Below are 14,368 nucleotides of genomic sequence, written 5' to 3'. Positions count from 1 at the left end.
TGGGGGGGGGGGGGGGGGGGTTGGTCGCTTGCCAGTATGGGGATCCAAACCAACACTGTGCTCTAACCAACTGAGCTAACCAGCCAGCTCCACATTCATTTATATTATAATGGTGGTCAGAGCTTGGGGGATGTACAGCCAAATGGAATTTATAAGGCAGCCTTTATCTCCACTTATGATATATATATGTTTTAATCAAAGAGAACAAAAGGTTCTTTACTCCCTTGCTCTCTGTAGCAGGAGGCTTAGATTATCAACAAACAGGATAGTTTGCCCCAGAATAGTTCTGTGGCTGGTTGGAGCAGTGACTTGGCCTGATTTTTAAAGGATCATGAACTGGAACTGTGCAAGCCAAAGGGAGAGCATTTCCTCTCTCCACACTCCTCTCTATTAATAAAGTTTGTGTTGTCTATATGTGGCTTGTTAATGATGGGGGTGTTAACGACCACAGTTAATCTTCCTCCTCAACTCTTTCATAATCCAGTCTCTTAAATAGACATTTAAAAAGCTTTTAACTCCTCTAGAATTGGGTGCTCATGGGCTTTTGGTGGAGGTGGAGTGATAGTTATCAGACCATTTAACAAAACCTGAGACAGCCAGGACAGCTGTAATGTGCATCTCTCTGCTGTTTTTGTTAAAATGCCACATGGCTAATACTTTGGAAATCATAAATCCGGTACAAGAAAACATCTTTATAGTGGGTATTTTAGTTTTATGTTGTTTGTGTTACATACCTAAGACCATTATTACTTCAAGATCCATAAACGGCAAAGAACATAGATTCTGTAAATTTGGTTTATTTTTATCTGTTTTATTTTCTGCAATAAGACTCTATAGATGACGCCTTGAAGACAGTGCTGTAGCTGACAATTTGATCTTCACCTAAGCCACTAACTTTCCCAAGGGCCTTAGGGGAAAAATGGGAATTTTTCCAGCCTGGGCCAACTGAAGCCACTCATCAGTGGCATATTTAATTAATCAATATGATAGGGAGTTTTGCATGTTCCCTTCCCTTTCTCAGCTCTTTAGCCCTGACTTTCTTTCTGGAGGATTTTGCCTACTGAGTGGACTTATAGAATTTATATTAAAACTCTAACATGGTGCCGGCCTGGTGGCGTGCTGGAGAGTGCGCCACTTGGGAGCGCGGTGGCGCTCCCGCTGAGGGTTCGGATCCCATGTGGAGACCAGTTCCGCTCACTGGCTGAGTGCGGTGTGGGCGCAACACCGAGGGTTGCGATCCCGTTGCCGGTCCCCAGTACGGGCGCGACACCGAGGGTTGCAATCCCGTTACCAGTCAGTAAAAAAAAAAAGACAAAAAGGAAAAAAAAAAAAATCTCTAACATGAAGAGAGAGCTCATTAATTAAGTTTTGTTTTATTTTGTTGCAGTTGGCCAGTAGTGGGATCTGAACCTGTGACCTTGGTGTTGTAAGGCTAGCATTCTAACTAAATAAATTAACTGGCCAGCTAGATTAAGCATTTTGACATTTGGTCTGATTTCTGCTTCCAAGTAATTTGGTGGGTAGTTCCGTGAGGCAGCTTACCAATTAGTTTTTGTCTTTTTTTAAACAATAGAAAGAAAGCTTAGAGTAAAGATCTCGAATTGCATTAAAGGTACTTTGCTCTTAAGTGCAGATGAAAATAAAATATGCTATTACCAATATCTAAGAACAGCCGTCAGGACAGCTGGTGAAAAGTAGTGAACTGTAGAGACTAGAGGAGAGCCTGAACTGGGCAAGGCAGACAGACAGACAGATACCAGGGGCTCTGTGCAGGTGGTTTTGTGGTTCCGGGATTGACTAATGCTTTGGTCTTCTGAATCCCACATTTCTTGTAATGCCTCCTCTGTAATTGCTGGGGACTGACAATTTTTAAACTTTTTTCTTTTACCTGCATAATGTGTGAAAATTTTCCCCCTTTCTTCTTTCTGCTTTACCTCTTCACCTTGTCTTTTTTTTTTTTTTTTGTAGATTTATCTGTTAAACAAGTCCCCTGTCAGCAGCTTGGAATGTGGGTTCTTACTGTGCTTGACTACAAAGTTCTTTGATGTTTTTCCAAGGCTGACTTCTCACCAGATCCCTGATTTAGCTGTTTTCCCCAGTATTCAGAGACCTGTAGGGTAAATTTGCCTTGCATTGTTGATATGGAAGGTTGTTGGGGCCTGTTCTTTTCTTGTGTCCTTATGGTCTTTAGTTGCTGCCATCTATAGTTTGTCGATACCTTTATCAGAGAGTCCTATTTATATTCAAGAGACGGCTGAAAACTATTATGCCTGAAAGACTAGAAACTTAAGAAGCTGCTCACCCCTTCACATGGAGATTTCCACAAGGATAAGGTTGCGCTCAGAGGCTCATCCTCTCTTCCTCTGTCATGGTATCAGGATTCTGCCTTAATCACTCGATCATCCTGCCAGCCATGTCTCATTTCTCATACTGGAACACTCCCTCCTCCCAGGCTCAGTGTGAACCACCAGTCATGATGCTTTATCTGGTCCAGGCTCTAGCCCTTAAATTGTCCATCTGGCTTTGTGTTTCATTTGACCCTAATACACTGGGTCGCACTGTCTAAAAGAGAATTATGTCCCCTCCAATGTCTGAGTGCATTTCTCATTTCTTACTGCTGCTCCTGAGCAGATCTGTAACTTCAAGGTTAAGATAAGACACATTCCATCAGAACTGTGTCGTCATCCTTGCCAGCTTCTGATCTGCGACTGTCCAGGAGATTTACAAGACAATTGCATGCCATTCTTTAAAGAATATTATGGTTGGACTCCAACTCCTGGCATGAGGCCCAATTCGATTTGTCAGCTGTTATAAAACCCATTTCCCAAAGAGAAAGGGACCTCAGCCCATGTGCCCTTTAGGCAGTCCTTAAGGGTATGAAGGAGGGAATTGATATGAATCTTTATTTCCTGAAGTTTTAGCGGGAGAGGTGCACACCAGAATATTTTTGTTTCTTTCTATGAAAACTTTCACCAAAATGTTAGTTCTTTCCTGCCTTTTATTTTTTCACAGACTTACTATTAGTCTTTTCATTCTGCCATCTCCAGTGCTTTCCTGAGCTTTAAGGAGTAAGAATATGTTTTTTTTTTTTCCTTTTTGTCTTTTTTCGTGTCCGGCAACGGGATCGCAACCCTCGGTGCTGCGCCCGCACCTCGCTCAGCCAGTGAGTGGGAACCGGTCTGTATGTGGGATCCGAACCCTCGACGAGAGCGCCGCCGCGCTCTCAAGTGGCGCACTGTAGCAGTGCGCCACCGGCCGGCCCCAGAATATGTATATTTTTACCCTTGAGAGAGAACATACCTACCCTGTTCTCTGAAGGTTTATTAGTTTTCTAGCACCTACTTAACAAAGATACTGTTCCTCCTTGCTGTCTACTAACATATTGAGCTGGAGGCATTACTGCATGTGATATGGTTTACCAGCTTAGGAATTTGGAAGGTCACATATTTCTTTCTGCAGTTGTATTTGGCCCTAACATATTTTTACATAAGGTTCTCTTTGGAGGACTTAATAGCTCTTTCATTTCAACATAAACTCACTTCTTTCCTAGGAAATAGGCAATGAGAATTTATTTGGCCTGTTTTAATGATTCCGGGATTAAATCTAAAATTTACTCAAGTTCACACATGGCAAGTTAATCACAAAATCAGGACCCTGTTTTAATTTCTTTGGCATTGTTTTCATATCTCTTAATTATGAAAAGTTTAAACAAAAAAATAAAGGTAAGAGTTGAAAAGAGTTTTACTCAGGTTTCCTGAGAGGTCCATTCAAATTTGAGGAAATCCCCAGTAATTAAAACATTTCTACTTTGCTTTCATATGGTTTCTTTTGATTGACAATCAAAGTAGTAACCATTCTCTGCTTTTTCTTCAGTCCTGTTCTTTGCTTTTGATTGTCCCTTTTTCCTTTTCTATGGCAGCAACCTCTGGCTCCAAAGTTCCCATATCTGTAAAGCAGAGTAGGGTTTTGGAGCTCTCCAAAATGTTCTTTAGAGCCAGGAAAAAGAAAAATTTATGGAACTTCAAGTCTCTAAGTATTTCTTTATCTCGATCCTCCTTTTCCTAAGTATTAGGGATTATTGATATATAGGGAGTTGTGTATTAATAACATATCAGGTAGGTATTATTGAGAAATTATTAAGGAATCTGTTTGTTTCCTAACATAACATTACAGGAACTAATGAGAAGAAATGATTTTAATTTAACAGAAATGACTGTGGCCGAACTGCTCTCCCCTTTTTTAAAATTTTTTTTAATTAAGGCATTAAATTTTTTTTTCCACCTATAATTTCATTTGAAAGGTTCTTTTAGTAGTCCTTCAAGCCTCTGGATTCTATTTCTGTATCTAGTAATCCTCAGAAAGAAGGAAAGTTGTATCTTTAAAATATGCCCCCTCCTCCCTTTCCTGTTATTCCCCACCGCCTCAAGCAATTTTAATTAACTGTTCACTGACAGATGGTAGAAAAGGCCTTGTCCAAAGTGCACTGGTGGGCTGGATTAGGGGATGGGAGGTTTGTACAGCTCCTGTTGTAGAAGGACATAGCCTTTCCCCTCCCCCTCCGAGTTAAGCTGTAATCTTGTTAGATCTTAAAATGCTGTTTATTAATTCAGAGTGCTCTTAGAGGAATAAGCATAAATTCTGGATTTGAAAAGCAAGAACCAATTCCCTTGAGCTCTGCATGCCTTAGCCTTGAGGCCAAGGGAGGTACCTTCCAGCTTCTCCACCCAGTCTTCACTGAAAAGGAAAGTTAAGCCTTTTAACTTTTCCATTTGCCTCTCCCCCTTAGTCTAGTACTGCTGCCAGTTGCCATGGCAACGGACTGGGACAGCTGCGCAGTGGCGCCCAGGCAGCTGGGTGGGGGCGGGGGAGCTGCCAGCCCGCCAAGCCCCAGACCTGGGAGGGGAGGCCCCTCCTGTTAGCCCAGAGGGAAAGAAAGAACTGGGGCGATCCGGTAGGTAAAGGAGGGAACCCCCATTCATCTTCTACCTTTGGGGCTCCTCTTCTGCATGAAGTAAGGGAGATTTTCCTCTTTCCTCAAACTGAAGAACACATATGTAAATCCTGTTTTTACTGGTGAGGCAGGGGAGGCCATAGCCACAATGCTTAACTGCATGCATCTAACATGGGGCTGGTTTTAACCCCAGCGCTCTGACCTAAACTGCTCAGCTCCCGGAAATTCCAAGGTGAGTGGGGGTGGGGGTGGGGTACTCTCCCTGGAATATGACATTTCCTGTCTCTGGTGAGGTTGGAGGCTGTTTTTATTTTAAATAAACCAAATCAGATATATTTTCTTGAAGCTTAGGATTCTCTTCTAAATAAATGGAAAAATTATCTTAAAACCCCCTACCTACGCTCTGTTCTTCCACTACTCTGTCTTTCAAATAAAGTATGTTAATGAAAATGTGGTTTTATTATAGGGCAATAATGAGTACAGGCAATTTTATAGGTGTTCAGACCTATGGCTAGTAAGTTTTGGAGATATGGTTTCCAACTATGTATTCTTGTAATAATTTCTTAAATTTTGCTAGTTTTAAATGAATTGATAAGTGTGACTTTTTATCCTACTTGACTTAAACATAATTCTGAAATTAGTAGTGGCTCTCCCTATTTCTGGGAGTGGTTTTCTGGTCAGGATGGAAATATTTTACAGTGCTGAAAAACATCTTTAGAGAGCACAGCGAAATAAAAATGGAGTTCAGCTAAGAAAACAATTCCTACTACTCTATAATCCAGACTGTAGGCACCATTTGGCATGGTTAAGGAAGAATTCTTAAAAATGATTATGGTAACAACAACGTGGGAGTTTAAAAAACTAGATTCTCTCTTGAGTAGCCCCTGATGTGCATATTTCTGAGCTTAACTCAATTTCCATTTGTGTTGCCTTGCTTCAGTTTTCCTTGGGCCTATGAATGGTTCCTCTGTGTTTTGAGGTGGCTTCATGTTGATGCTGAGTCTGGGGCCAGACTTGTTTTTCCTCCTCCTCTTCCTTTGGCCCAAAGTCAACTCTAGTTAAGGAGAGGTACCTCCTTAACTATTTGGGTTGGTTGAACTTAGGGAATTACTGAACAATCCAGTGACTAATTTTGAATTTTAGAACTGAAAAACTTTTTCTCCTTCCTGCCTCCCTATCATCCCCAAATGAGCATGTTAAAAAGGAAGCTTAGTGTGCTTGAAATATCAGCCTTGCTTTTGTGAGCTGATGGATTCTCTGAAGGGAAAAGCTCAATTTGTTTAAGGGAAATGTACCGAGTCACTGAAAATGTGGTGAAAGATGCCTGAGCAGGCCTTTTTTGTGCTGCTAAGAGACTGGTCAAGATGCTCAGGGCAGAGAAAAGTTACATTTTGGTTGGTGGCTTTTCTTTTTTCATTTTTATAAAGAACCTTATTTACCTTGGAAAAAAGGTTTTAATTCTATCCTGGTTCATCTAACTGTAGGTTTTCCACATTTCTCTTTCAGTTTCTGGCTTGTAAACAGTTCCAAAGTAGCCAGGAGTAACATACCACCCTACTTGGCTTTTGGAATCTGAAATTGGAGGAGTTAGACAATTGCGCCGTCTAATAATTTTGGTCTGTTTAGCTGAAGAGAAGGTTATAGTTGGGTTTGTGAGGATTGACCCATTTTTTTGTTATTGTTGGCTGCTGGTAAATACAGGGATCTGAACTCTTGACCTTGGAACACCAACACTGCACTCTAACTAAGTGAGCTAACACGCTAACCCCAATTTTTTAATTAAGTTCTTAGGACTCGTCTATAGAAGGATTTGAGACCCACAAGACAAGGGTATATGGCAACTTTGTATTATAGCCCCTCCATCCCATCAAGAAGATATGGAAAGTTTTTAACTCCTCACATGGATTCTAACCATTTTGTCCTTTCTCTTTGCAGGAACCTGGTGGCCTTAGTCCTTCAGGTGGAGCAGTGTGCGACATGGGAAAGAAAACCAAGCGGACAGCTGACAGTTCTTCTTCAGAGGATGAGGAGGAGTACGTTGTGGAGAAGGTGCTAGACAGGCGTGTGGTTAAGGGGCAGGTGGAATATCTTCTGAAGTGGAAAGGCTTTTCTGAGTAAGTGCCTTTTTTCAGGCTTTAGGACCCTGCAGAGGTAGACACCTTTGGTTTGTTTCCCCATGAATCACAGCCATCTTTATTGTCTTTTTCTTTCCCCCATCTGTATACTTGTCCTAAGAGTCAGAAGACACAGCAGTAAACTAGAAAAAGTCTCCCCCGACATGGGGCTGATGTTCTAAACATACTACTTTTGAGAGGCAGTATAATGAATTGCTTAGGAGCAGATTGGGGAGCTGTTTCACCTGGGTCCAGATTCTTGCTCCACCACTTATGATATAAGCTGGATGGCCTTGGCTAATTTCCTTAGTCTTTTTTTTCTCTAAGGTAAAATTGGGATAAGAAATAGTACTTACCATAGGGTTGGGTGGAGGTACAGAGCCTGACACATAACTCATTTTAAGTATAAACTGTTACTGTTTTGGATACAATTAAGCTAAAATGTATACATTTAAGCAAAGAAAAAAAAGTTGATCACACAGCCCATAGTTCTCCAAAACTGGATCTCAGAAGTATGCCAAAGTGAAGTACCTATCTTAGTGAGAGACTGAGGCCACATTTGTCTTCCAACATTTTATTTTTAAAAATTTCAAACATAGAGCTAAGGTGAAAAAATTTTAGTGTGAATGCCCAAATACACACCACCTAGTTTTTATAATTAACAATTTTTTTTTTTTTTTTTTAAAGATGACCGGTAAGGGGATTTTAACCCTTGACTTGGTGTTGTCAGCACCACGCTCACCCAGTGAGCAAACCGGCCATTCCTATATAGGATCCGAACCCGTGGCCTTGGTGTTGTCAGCACCGCACTCTCCCGAGTAAGCCACGGGACCGGCCTGAACATAAATCTTTTTGATAGGTATTACCAAATTACCCTCCAAAGAGGGTGTACCAAATACAATCCCACCAGTAATATATGACAGTACTATTTTCCCATAACTCATTGTGTATTATATCAACTTTTTTTTTTTTTTTTAAAGATGACCGGTAAGGGGATCTTAACTCTTGACTTGGTGTTGTCAGCACCACGCTCACCCAGTGAGATTATCAGTACTACACTCTCCCGAGTGAGCCACGGGCCGGCCCTATAATTAACATTTTGCCCTATAATTAGTATTTTAATATACGTCCATCTATCCCTTTAAGTTAGTGAGCTATAAGGACGATATTGGTATTGACTTAAATCTCAGTTAAGCAGTAACTAATTTTTATGCTGAAATGCTAAAGTAGATTATTCTTTTCTTTGGAACAAATAGGAAAAGGCACATATTGAAGCACAGAAGTAGTAGCTTGATGTGAAATACTAGGCTTTGTAATCAAAAAATGGATTTCTCAGAACCCAGTGAGCTAAGCTTCTCAGAGCAGTGCTACCCAATAGAAGTATAATGATATACTTTTAAATTTTCTAGTGGTCACATTAAAAAAGTGAAATTAATTTTAATAATATATCTCAAATACTATTTCAACATTAATCAATATAAAAATTATTAACATGATATTTTACATTTTTTTTGTGCTACAACTTCAAAATCTGGGGTATATTTTACATCTTATAGTACATGTCAGTTCAGACTAGCCACATTTCAGTGCTCAGTAGGCACTTAATGGATAGTGGTTACCATACTGGACATCACAGCTTTAAAGTGTTGGGCCTAAATATACTAAAAGATCCAATGTTTTGCCAATATCTTTGGATAAAGGTATGAGTCTAGAGCCTTCAGAACATACCAAAGGTTATTTCATTGCATAAATCAAGGTTTTTCGTCTGGAGCACTGTTGACATTTTAAGTGGGACAATTTATGCGTTGCAGGGGGCTTAGCATCCTTAGCACCCAGAGTGCTAAATGTAGGTAGCAAAACAATCAGAAAATGCCCTCCACAAATTAAAAAAATAAGAAAATGCCCTCCATATTCCTAAAAAGGAGTGGTATCACAATTTCCACTAGAGATGAGAACCATTGAGTTTGAGAGACCTAGAGCACTATAAGATAGGAATTAAAATAACACCTAAAGATTTTGAGAGTGTTTATTGGGCCCATTGAATTACCACTGGAAGTACTTGGGTGTTTGAAAAGTACTTGAAATTAATTCTCTCTGAGCTACTGGTGCCTTACCATAGATAAAAAGGGGAAAGACAAGGTTTGGGGTAGACAGACTAAGCATTTGTCCATACTTTGTTAGGATTTCTTAAAAGAATGGAACAAATTTTTCCCCCACTCAGCATTGTCTACAACTAAGTACCTACTATGCACTAGGCAGTGGTCAGAATCTACCTGCGTTCTCTTTTTTATTTTTTATTTTTTTAAAAAGATGACCGGTAAGGGGATCTTAACCCTTGACTTGGTGTTGTCAGCACCACGCTCACCCAGTGAGCGAACCGGCCAGTGATCCGAACCCGTGGCCTTGGTGTTATCAGCACCGCACTCTACCGAGTGAGCCATGGGCCGGCCCATACGCTCTCTTTTAAAAAAAAAAGATGACTAGTAAGGAGATCTTAATCCTTGACTTGGTGTTCTCAGCACCACACTCGCCCAAGTGAGCCACGGGTTGGCCCTTTCCTGTGTTCTCTTTAATTCTCATAAAAGCCTTTAGAGGTATTTTCTGTTTACAGATGAGGAAGCTAGTGAAGTTATTTGCTGAAGATCATGTAACTTTTAACTGCTGGAATAAGGACCCAGCATTAGATTTCTTTAGCCCTAAAACCCAGGCTCTTTTAAAATTATACCAGGCTGTCTTTTGGGGAAAAATTGGTTGAAATAGAAAGAGCAGTACCAAAGTGGTAGGAAAAGGGATAGTTCCATTACAGGACTGGCTTTCCTCACTATTGACAGAGACTCTCCCCTTCCCCCAAGTCTACTTGCTTGTGTTATAGTGTTGGCACAGATCTTGATTTGGGTGCCTTAATTTCCTCTGGGATAGTAAATTATGGTTTGTGTGTAGGAATTTTTTTCCGTGGAGAGAAGGGATATAAAGGAGATACTTTGCCCGTTATCTCGGTTGGTTAGAGCAGGGTTCGATTCCCGTTACCGGTCAGCTGTCAAAAGAAAAAAAGAGAGACTTTTCCTTTCCAGTCTTAGCTCAAATAATTTAGAAATAAATTTTATCTCATTCTTAAGCTCCTTTTGTAGAAAGTTGTTTAGGTCTAGAGTAAATAGCTTAGATTTTTCCATCATTCTGCTTCCTATTTGAATCAGGTTATTACGGTGTGTTTTTAAACCATTCCCATCTAAAGATGCCTTGCTTAAAAAACAATAACATGTAAAATGGGTAGTGCATAAATTAAAAAAAATTTTCCCAAGTTAACTGAGAGATTGTGGAAGCTGCTTCTATGATACATTTACAGATGTAACTTAATATAAATTAGTCCTTACTATATATAACCAGAAGAACATCTGCCACTGGCTAAAGGTAAAGAGAATACATGGTCTAGTTTTTCCTATGTACGTACATTTCTTGCTTTGATTCCATAAACTTATGATGTAGTTGGTGGTTTTCGTTTTCTAAAACCCATGCCAGGAATCCAGAGAACAATTTTTTTTTTTTTTTTTTTTGGCACTGGCCAGTATGGGGATCTAAACCCTTGACCTTAGTGCTACAACGCTCTGTTTCTAACCAGCTGAGCTAATTGGCCAGCCCTAGAGAACAACTTTGAGAATACTATTTATTTTCCTGGTAATAGGACTCCTTTGATCCAAGTTTAGTTAGACACATTACAGTCATGTGCCATACAATGACATTTCGGTGGATGGACCACATATATGAGGGTACTTCAAAAAGTTCATGGAAAGATTCATATTATCTTTTCTTGTGTGGCGGCTGTACGGTGAGAGGATCTGAACCCTTGAACTTGGTGTTACTACACCATGCTGTAACCAAATGAGCTAACCAGTCAGCATCTTCATATTATCTTTTTTTTTTTTTTTAAAGATGACCCGTAAGGGGATCTTAACCCTTGACTTGGTGTTGTCAGCACCACGCCATCTTCATATTATCTTTTTTTTTTTTTTTAAAGATGACCCGTAAGGGGATCTTAACCCTTGACTTGGTGTTGTCAGCACCACGCTCAGCCAGTGAGCAAACCGGTCATCCCTATATGGGATCCGAACCTGGGGCCTTGGTGTTATCAGCACCACACTCTCCCGAGTGAGCCACGGGCCGGCCCTTCATATTATCTTTTAATTCTAATTTTCCACAAATTTTTTGAAATACCCTTATATGGTGGTGGTCCTGTAAGATTATAATGGCTATACCATATAACCTAGCAGTGCTGTTCAATAGAAGTATAATGATATGGTTTTATTTATTTATATATTTATACATTTATTTATTTGTGTGTTTATTTATTTGTTTATTTTTAAAAAGATGACTGATAAGGGGATCTTAACCCTTGACTTGGTGTTGTCAGCCCCATGCTCTCCCAAGTGAGCCAACCGGCCATCCCTATATAGGGTTCTGAACCCATGGCCCTGGTGTTATTAGCACCACTCTCTCCCATGTGAGCCACAGGCTGGCCCTATAATAATATGATTTAAAATTTTCTAGTGGCTACGTTAAAGAAAAGTGAAGTATTTTTTTTTTTTTTTAAAGATGACCGGTAAGGGGATCTTAACCCTTGACTTGGTGTTGTCAGCACCACGCTCAGCCAGTGAGCAAACCGGTCATCCCTATATGGGATCCGAACCTGGGGCCTTGGTGTTATCAGCACCACACTCTCCCGAGTGAGCCATGGGCCGGCCCTAAAGAGGAAAATTTAAACGATGACTCTCTACTTCAGTGGGTAAATACATTTCTCAAACAGGAAATACTCTGTAATGAAGGGGGAAAAAAATCGAACATGGAAAGCTATAAATTGCTTTATAAAAAATTCACATGCAAGAAAATTTCAATTTAGTCTAAAATTTAACATAACTGACAAATTAATTATGCTATGTCAAGTGAAGAGTACATAAATATCAAGTATATGTAACCCTATAGGTACCAACAGCATCATTCAGTGTTACTCAATGTAAAAATTACTAATGAGATATTTTACATTTTTTTTCATGCTCAGACTTCAGAATCTGGGGTATATTTTACATCTTATAAGTGTGTAGTGGACTAGGCCATGTAGGTTTGTGTAAGTATACTCTGTGATGTTCACACAATGATGAAATTGCCTAATGATACATTTTTCATAACACTTTCTCATCCCTACGTGGTACAAGACTACAATTAGTTATTTTGTTTATTAATATAAAAATGGGGCTGGCTGGTTATCTCAGTTGGTTAGAGCACAGTGTTGTAACACCAAGGCCAAGGGTTCATATCCCTGAACTGGCCATCCGCACCCCCACAAAAAAAAGTTTTAAAATATATATTTCGACTACCCAATAACAGTAGACTTGAGTCCAGAGCACTTGAAATAATTCACTCCAAATTGCACTTCTTTTTTTTTTCTCCTCCTCAGCTATCTGAGCCCAGATTGAACTTCTGAGTTGTCGTCATCTGTTTGCCTTTATTGTTATTATTTAAGACCATATTGCCTTTTTTTCTAAATAGCTATTTCCAGTCCTCCAAGATTTGCTGGCATTTTTTCAAGATATGAGTTAACATATTTAAGACAATGTAAACTGGGGGTGCATGATTTTATTAGGTTGTCCCCTTTTCAGGAGTTGCACAGATGATTATATGTAATCCCACTATTTTGCCACTTATAAAGCAGAATTCAAATTTGGATAAAAAAACAAAAATAAAATTCACCCATCGAAATTGTACAATTCAATGATTTTTAGTAAATATTTTATAGAGTTGTACAACCATCACCACACTCCGCTTTTACAACATTTCCATAGCCCCCCAAAATTCCCTTGAACCCAGTTGTAGTTAATCTCAACTCCCACCCTCAGCCCCAGGCAACCACCAATCTACTTTCTGTCTGTCTAAATTTGTCTTTCCTAGACATTTCATATAAATGGAATCATCTTGTGTTGTGTAATCTCTTGTGTTTGGTTTCTTTCACTTAGTATAATGACTTAGAGGTTCTTCCAAGTTGTAGCATGTATTTATTAGTATTTTGTTTCTTTTTGCTGCTGAATCGTATTTCATTGTATGGATATACCACAATTTGTTTATCCATTCATCAGTTCATGGTGATTTTAATTTGTTTTCTGTTTTGGGCTGTTAAAATGCTGCTTTAAATAATTGTGCACAAGTCTTTGTATAGACGTATTTTATTTTATTTTATTATTATTATTTTTTCCCCCTTTTTGTCTTTTTTCATGACCGGCAACGGGATCGCAACCCACGGTGTCGTGCCCCATGGTGTTGTGCCCACACCGCGCTCAACCAGTGAGCGGGCCAGTCTCTATATGGGATCCGAACCCTTGGCGGGAGCACCGCCACACTCCCAAGCGCCACACTCTACCGAGTGAGCCACCGGGCTGGCCCAAGACGTATTTTATTATTTCTCTTGGATAGAAATCTAGGATCAAATTTGTTATCTCCTTTAAGTATAGGGGTTCTGTCCTTTTTGCCTAGCTGTCCTATTTTTAAAAGGCATTGGATTTTTCCTCATTCTTTTTTCCCTCTTTTTCCATTTTTTTGCCCAGGGAGCACAATACTTGGGAACCTGAGAAAAACTTGGATTGCCCTGAGCTAATTTCTGAGTTTATGAAAAAGTATAAGAAGATGAAGGAGGGTGAAAATAACAAACCCAGGGAGAAGTCAGAAAGTAACAAGAGAAAATCAAATTTCTCCAACAGTGCTGATGATATCAAGTCCAAAAAAAAGAGAGAGGTAAGCTTCCTTTCCTTTTTTCCCCACAAACTGTTTTTTTTGCAGTTCTCCCCCTCCCCCCAAAAAAGCACCTTGTTTTGGTTATTTTTTTTCTAAGGAGGGACCTGCAAGGGTAAATTGTTGAACAGAAGAGCTTCCATGGAGGTATGTTGATTAATTACAGCGCCCCCTCCTGGCTGAGTGAGAAATGTAATTTGTGACCACTAAATTGTATTAAGGTGGCAAAATTAAATCTCTGTAGAACATTAAACCACTCTCTGCCTTTCCATAAATAGAAGACTTAGTTGTCTTAGAGAGGGAGGAGGATCTTTGGTAAATTTTGTAAGGATGGAAAGAGGCTTTGAAATGTTTACCACTTCACTTCCTTTTTTCTTTCTTTCCAATAATAACACTTATTTTCAACCCTTCTCTCCCTTTTTGTTTAAATTGAGGTGAAATTCACATAATATACAATTAGCCATTTTAAAGCGAATAGTTCAATGTCATTTATATTCTCTCTTGATCCTAATAATTTCTACATACTTCAAAT

At 39.6% G+C, this 14,368-nt stretch overlaps 1 protein-coding gene across 5 annotated transcripts in view; it reads left to right on the top strand.

Annotated features, from left to right (window-relative positions):
• CBX5 (chromobox homolog 5) overlaps positions 1-14,368 on the top strand; it is a 48,914-nt gene that overhangs the window by 10,428 nt on the left and 24,118 nt on the right. For 2 of the 5 annotated variants that reach the window (XM_008576194.1, XM_008576167.1), the window contains exons 2-3: positions 6,887-7,065; positions 13,653-13,839. In XM_008576194.1, coding sequence (XP_008574416.1) covers positions 6,929-7,065; positions 13,653-13,839 — 324 coding nt within the window. In that variant the 5' untranslated portion in view covers positions 6,887-6,928. Of the gene's footprint in view, positions 1-4,878; positions 4,952-4,972; positions 5,184-6,886; positions 7,066-13,652; positions 13,840-14,368 lie in introns of those variants that run through there. The other 3 variants (XM_008576182.1, XM_008576188.1, XM_008576174.1) reach the window with 3 other exon arrangements.

This window comes from Galeopterus variegatus, unplaced genomic scaffold (assembly GCF_000696425.1).
Source record: "Galeopterus variegatus unplaced genomic scaffold, G_variegatus-3.0.2 Scaffold60, whole genome shotgun sequence".
Classification (NCBI taxonomy): Eukaryota; Metazoa; Chordata; class Mammalia; order Dermoptera; family Cynocephalidae; genus Galeopterus; species Galeopterus variegatus.
Note: the sequence above shows the minus strand (reverse complement) of the source record. Positions and strands in the feature narration are given on the sequence as shown.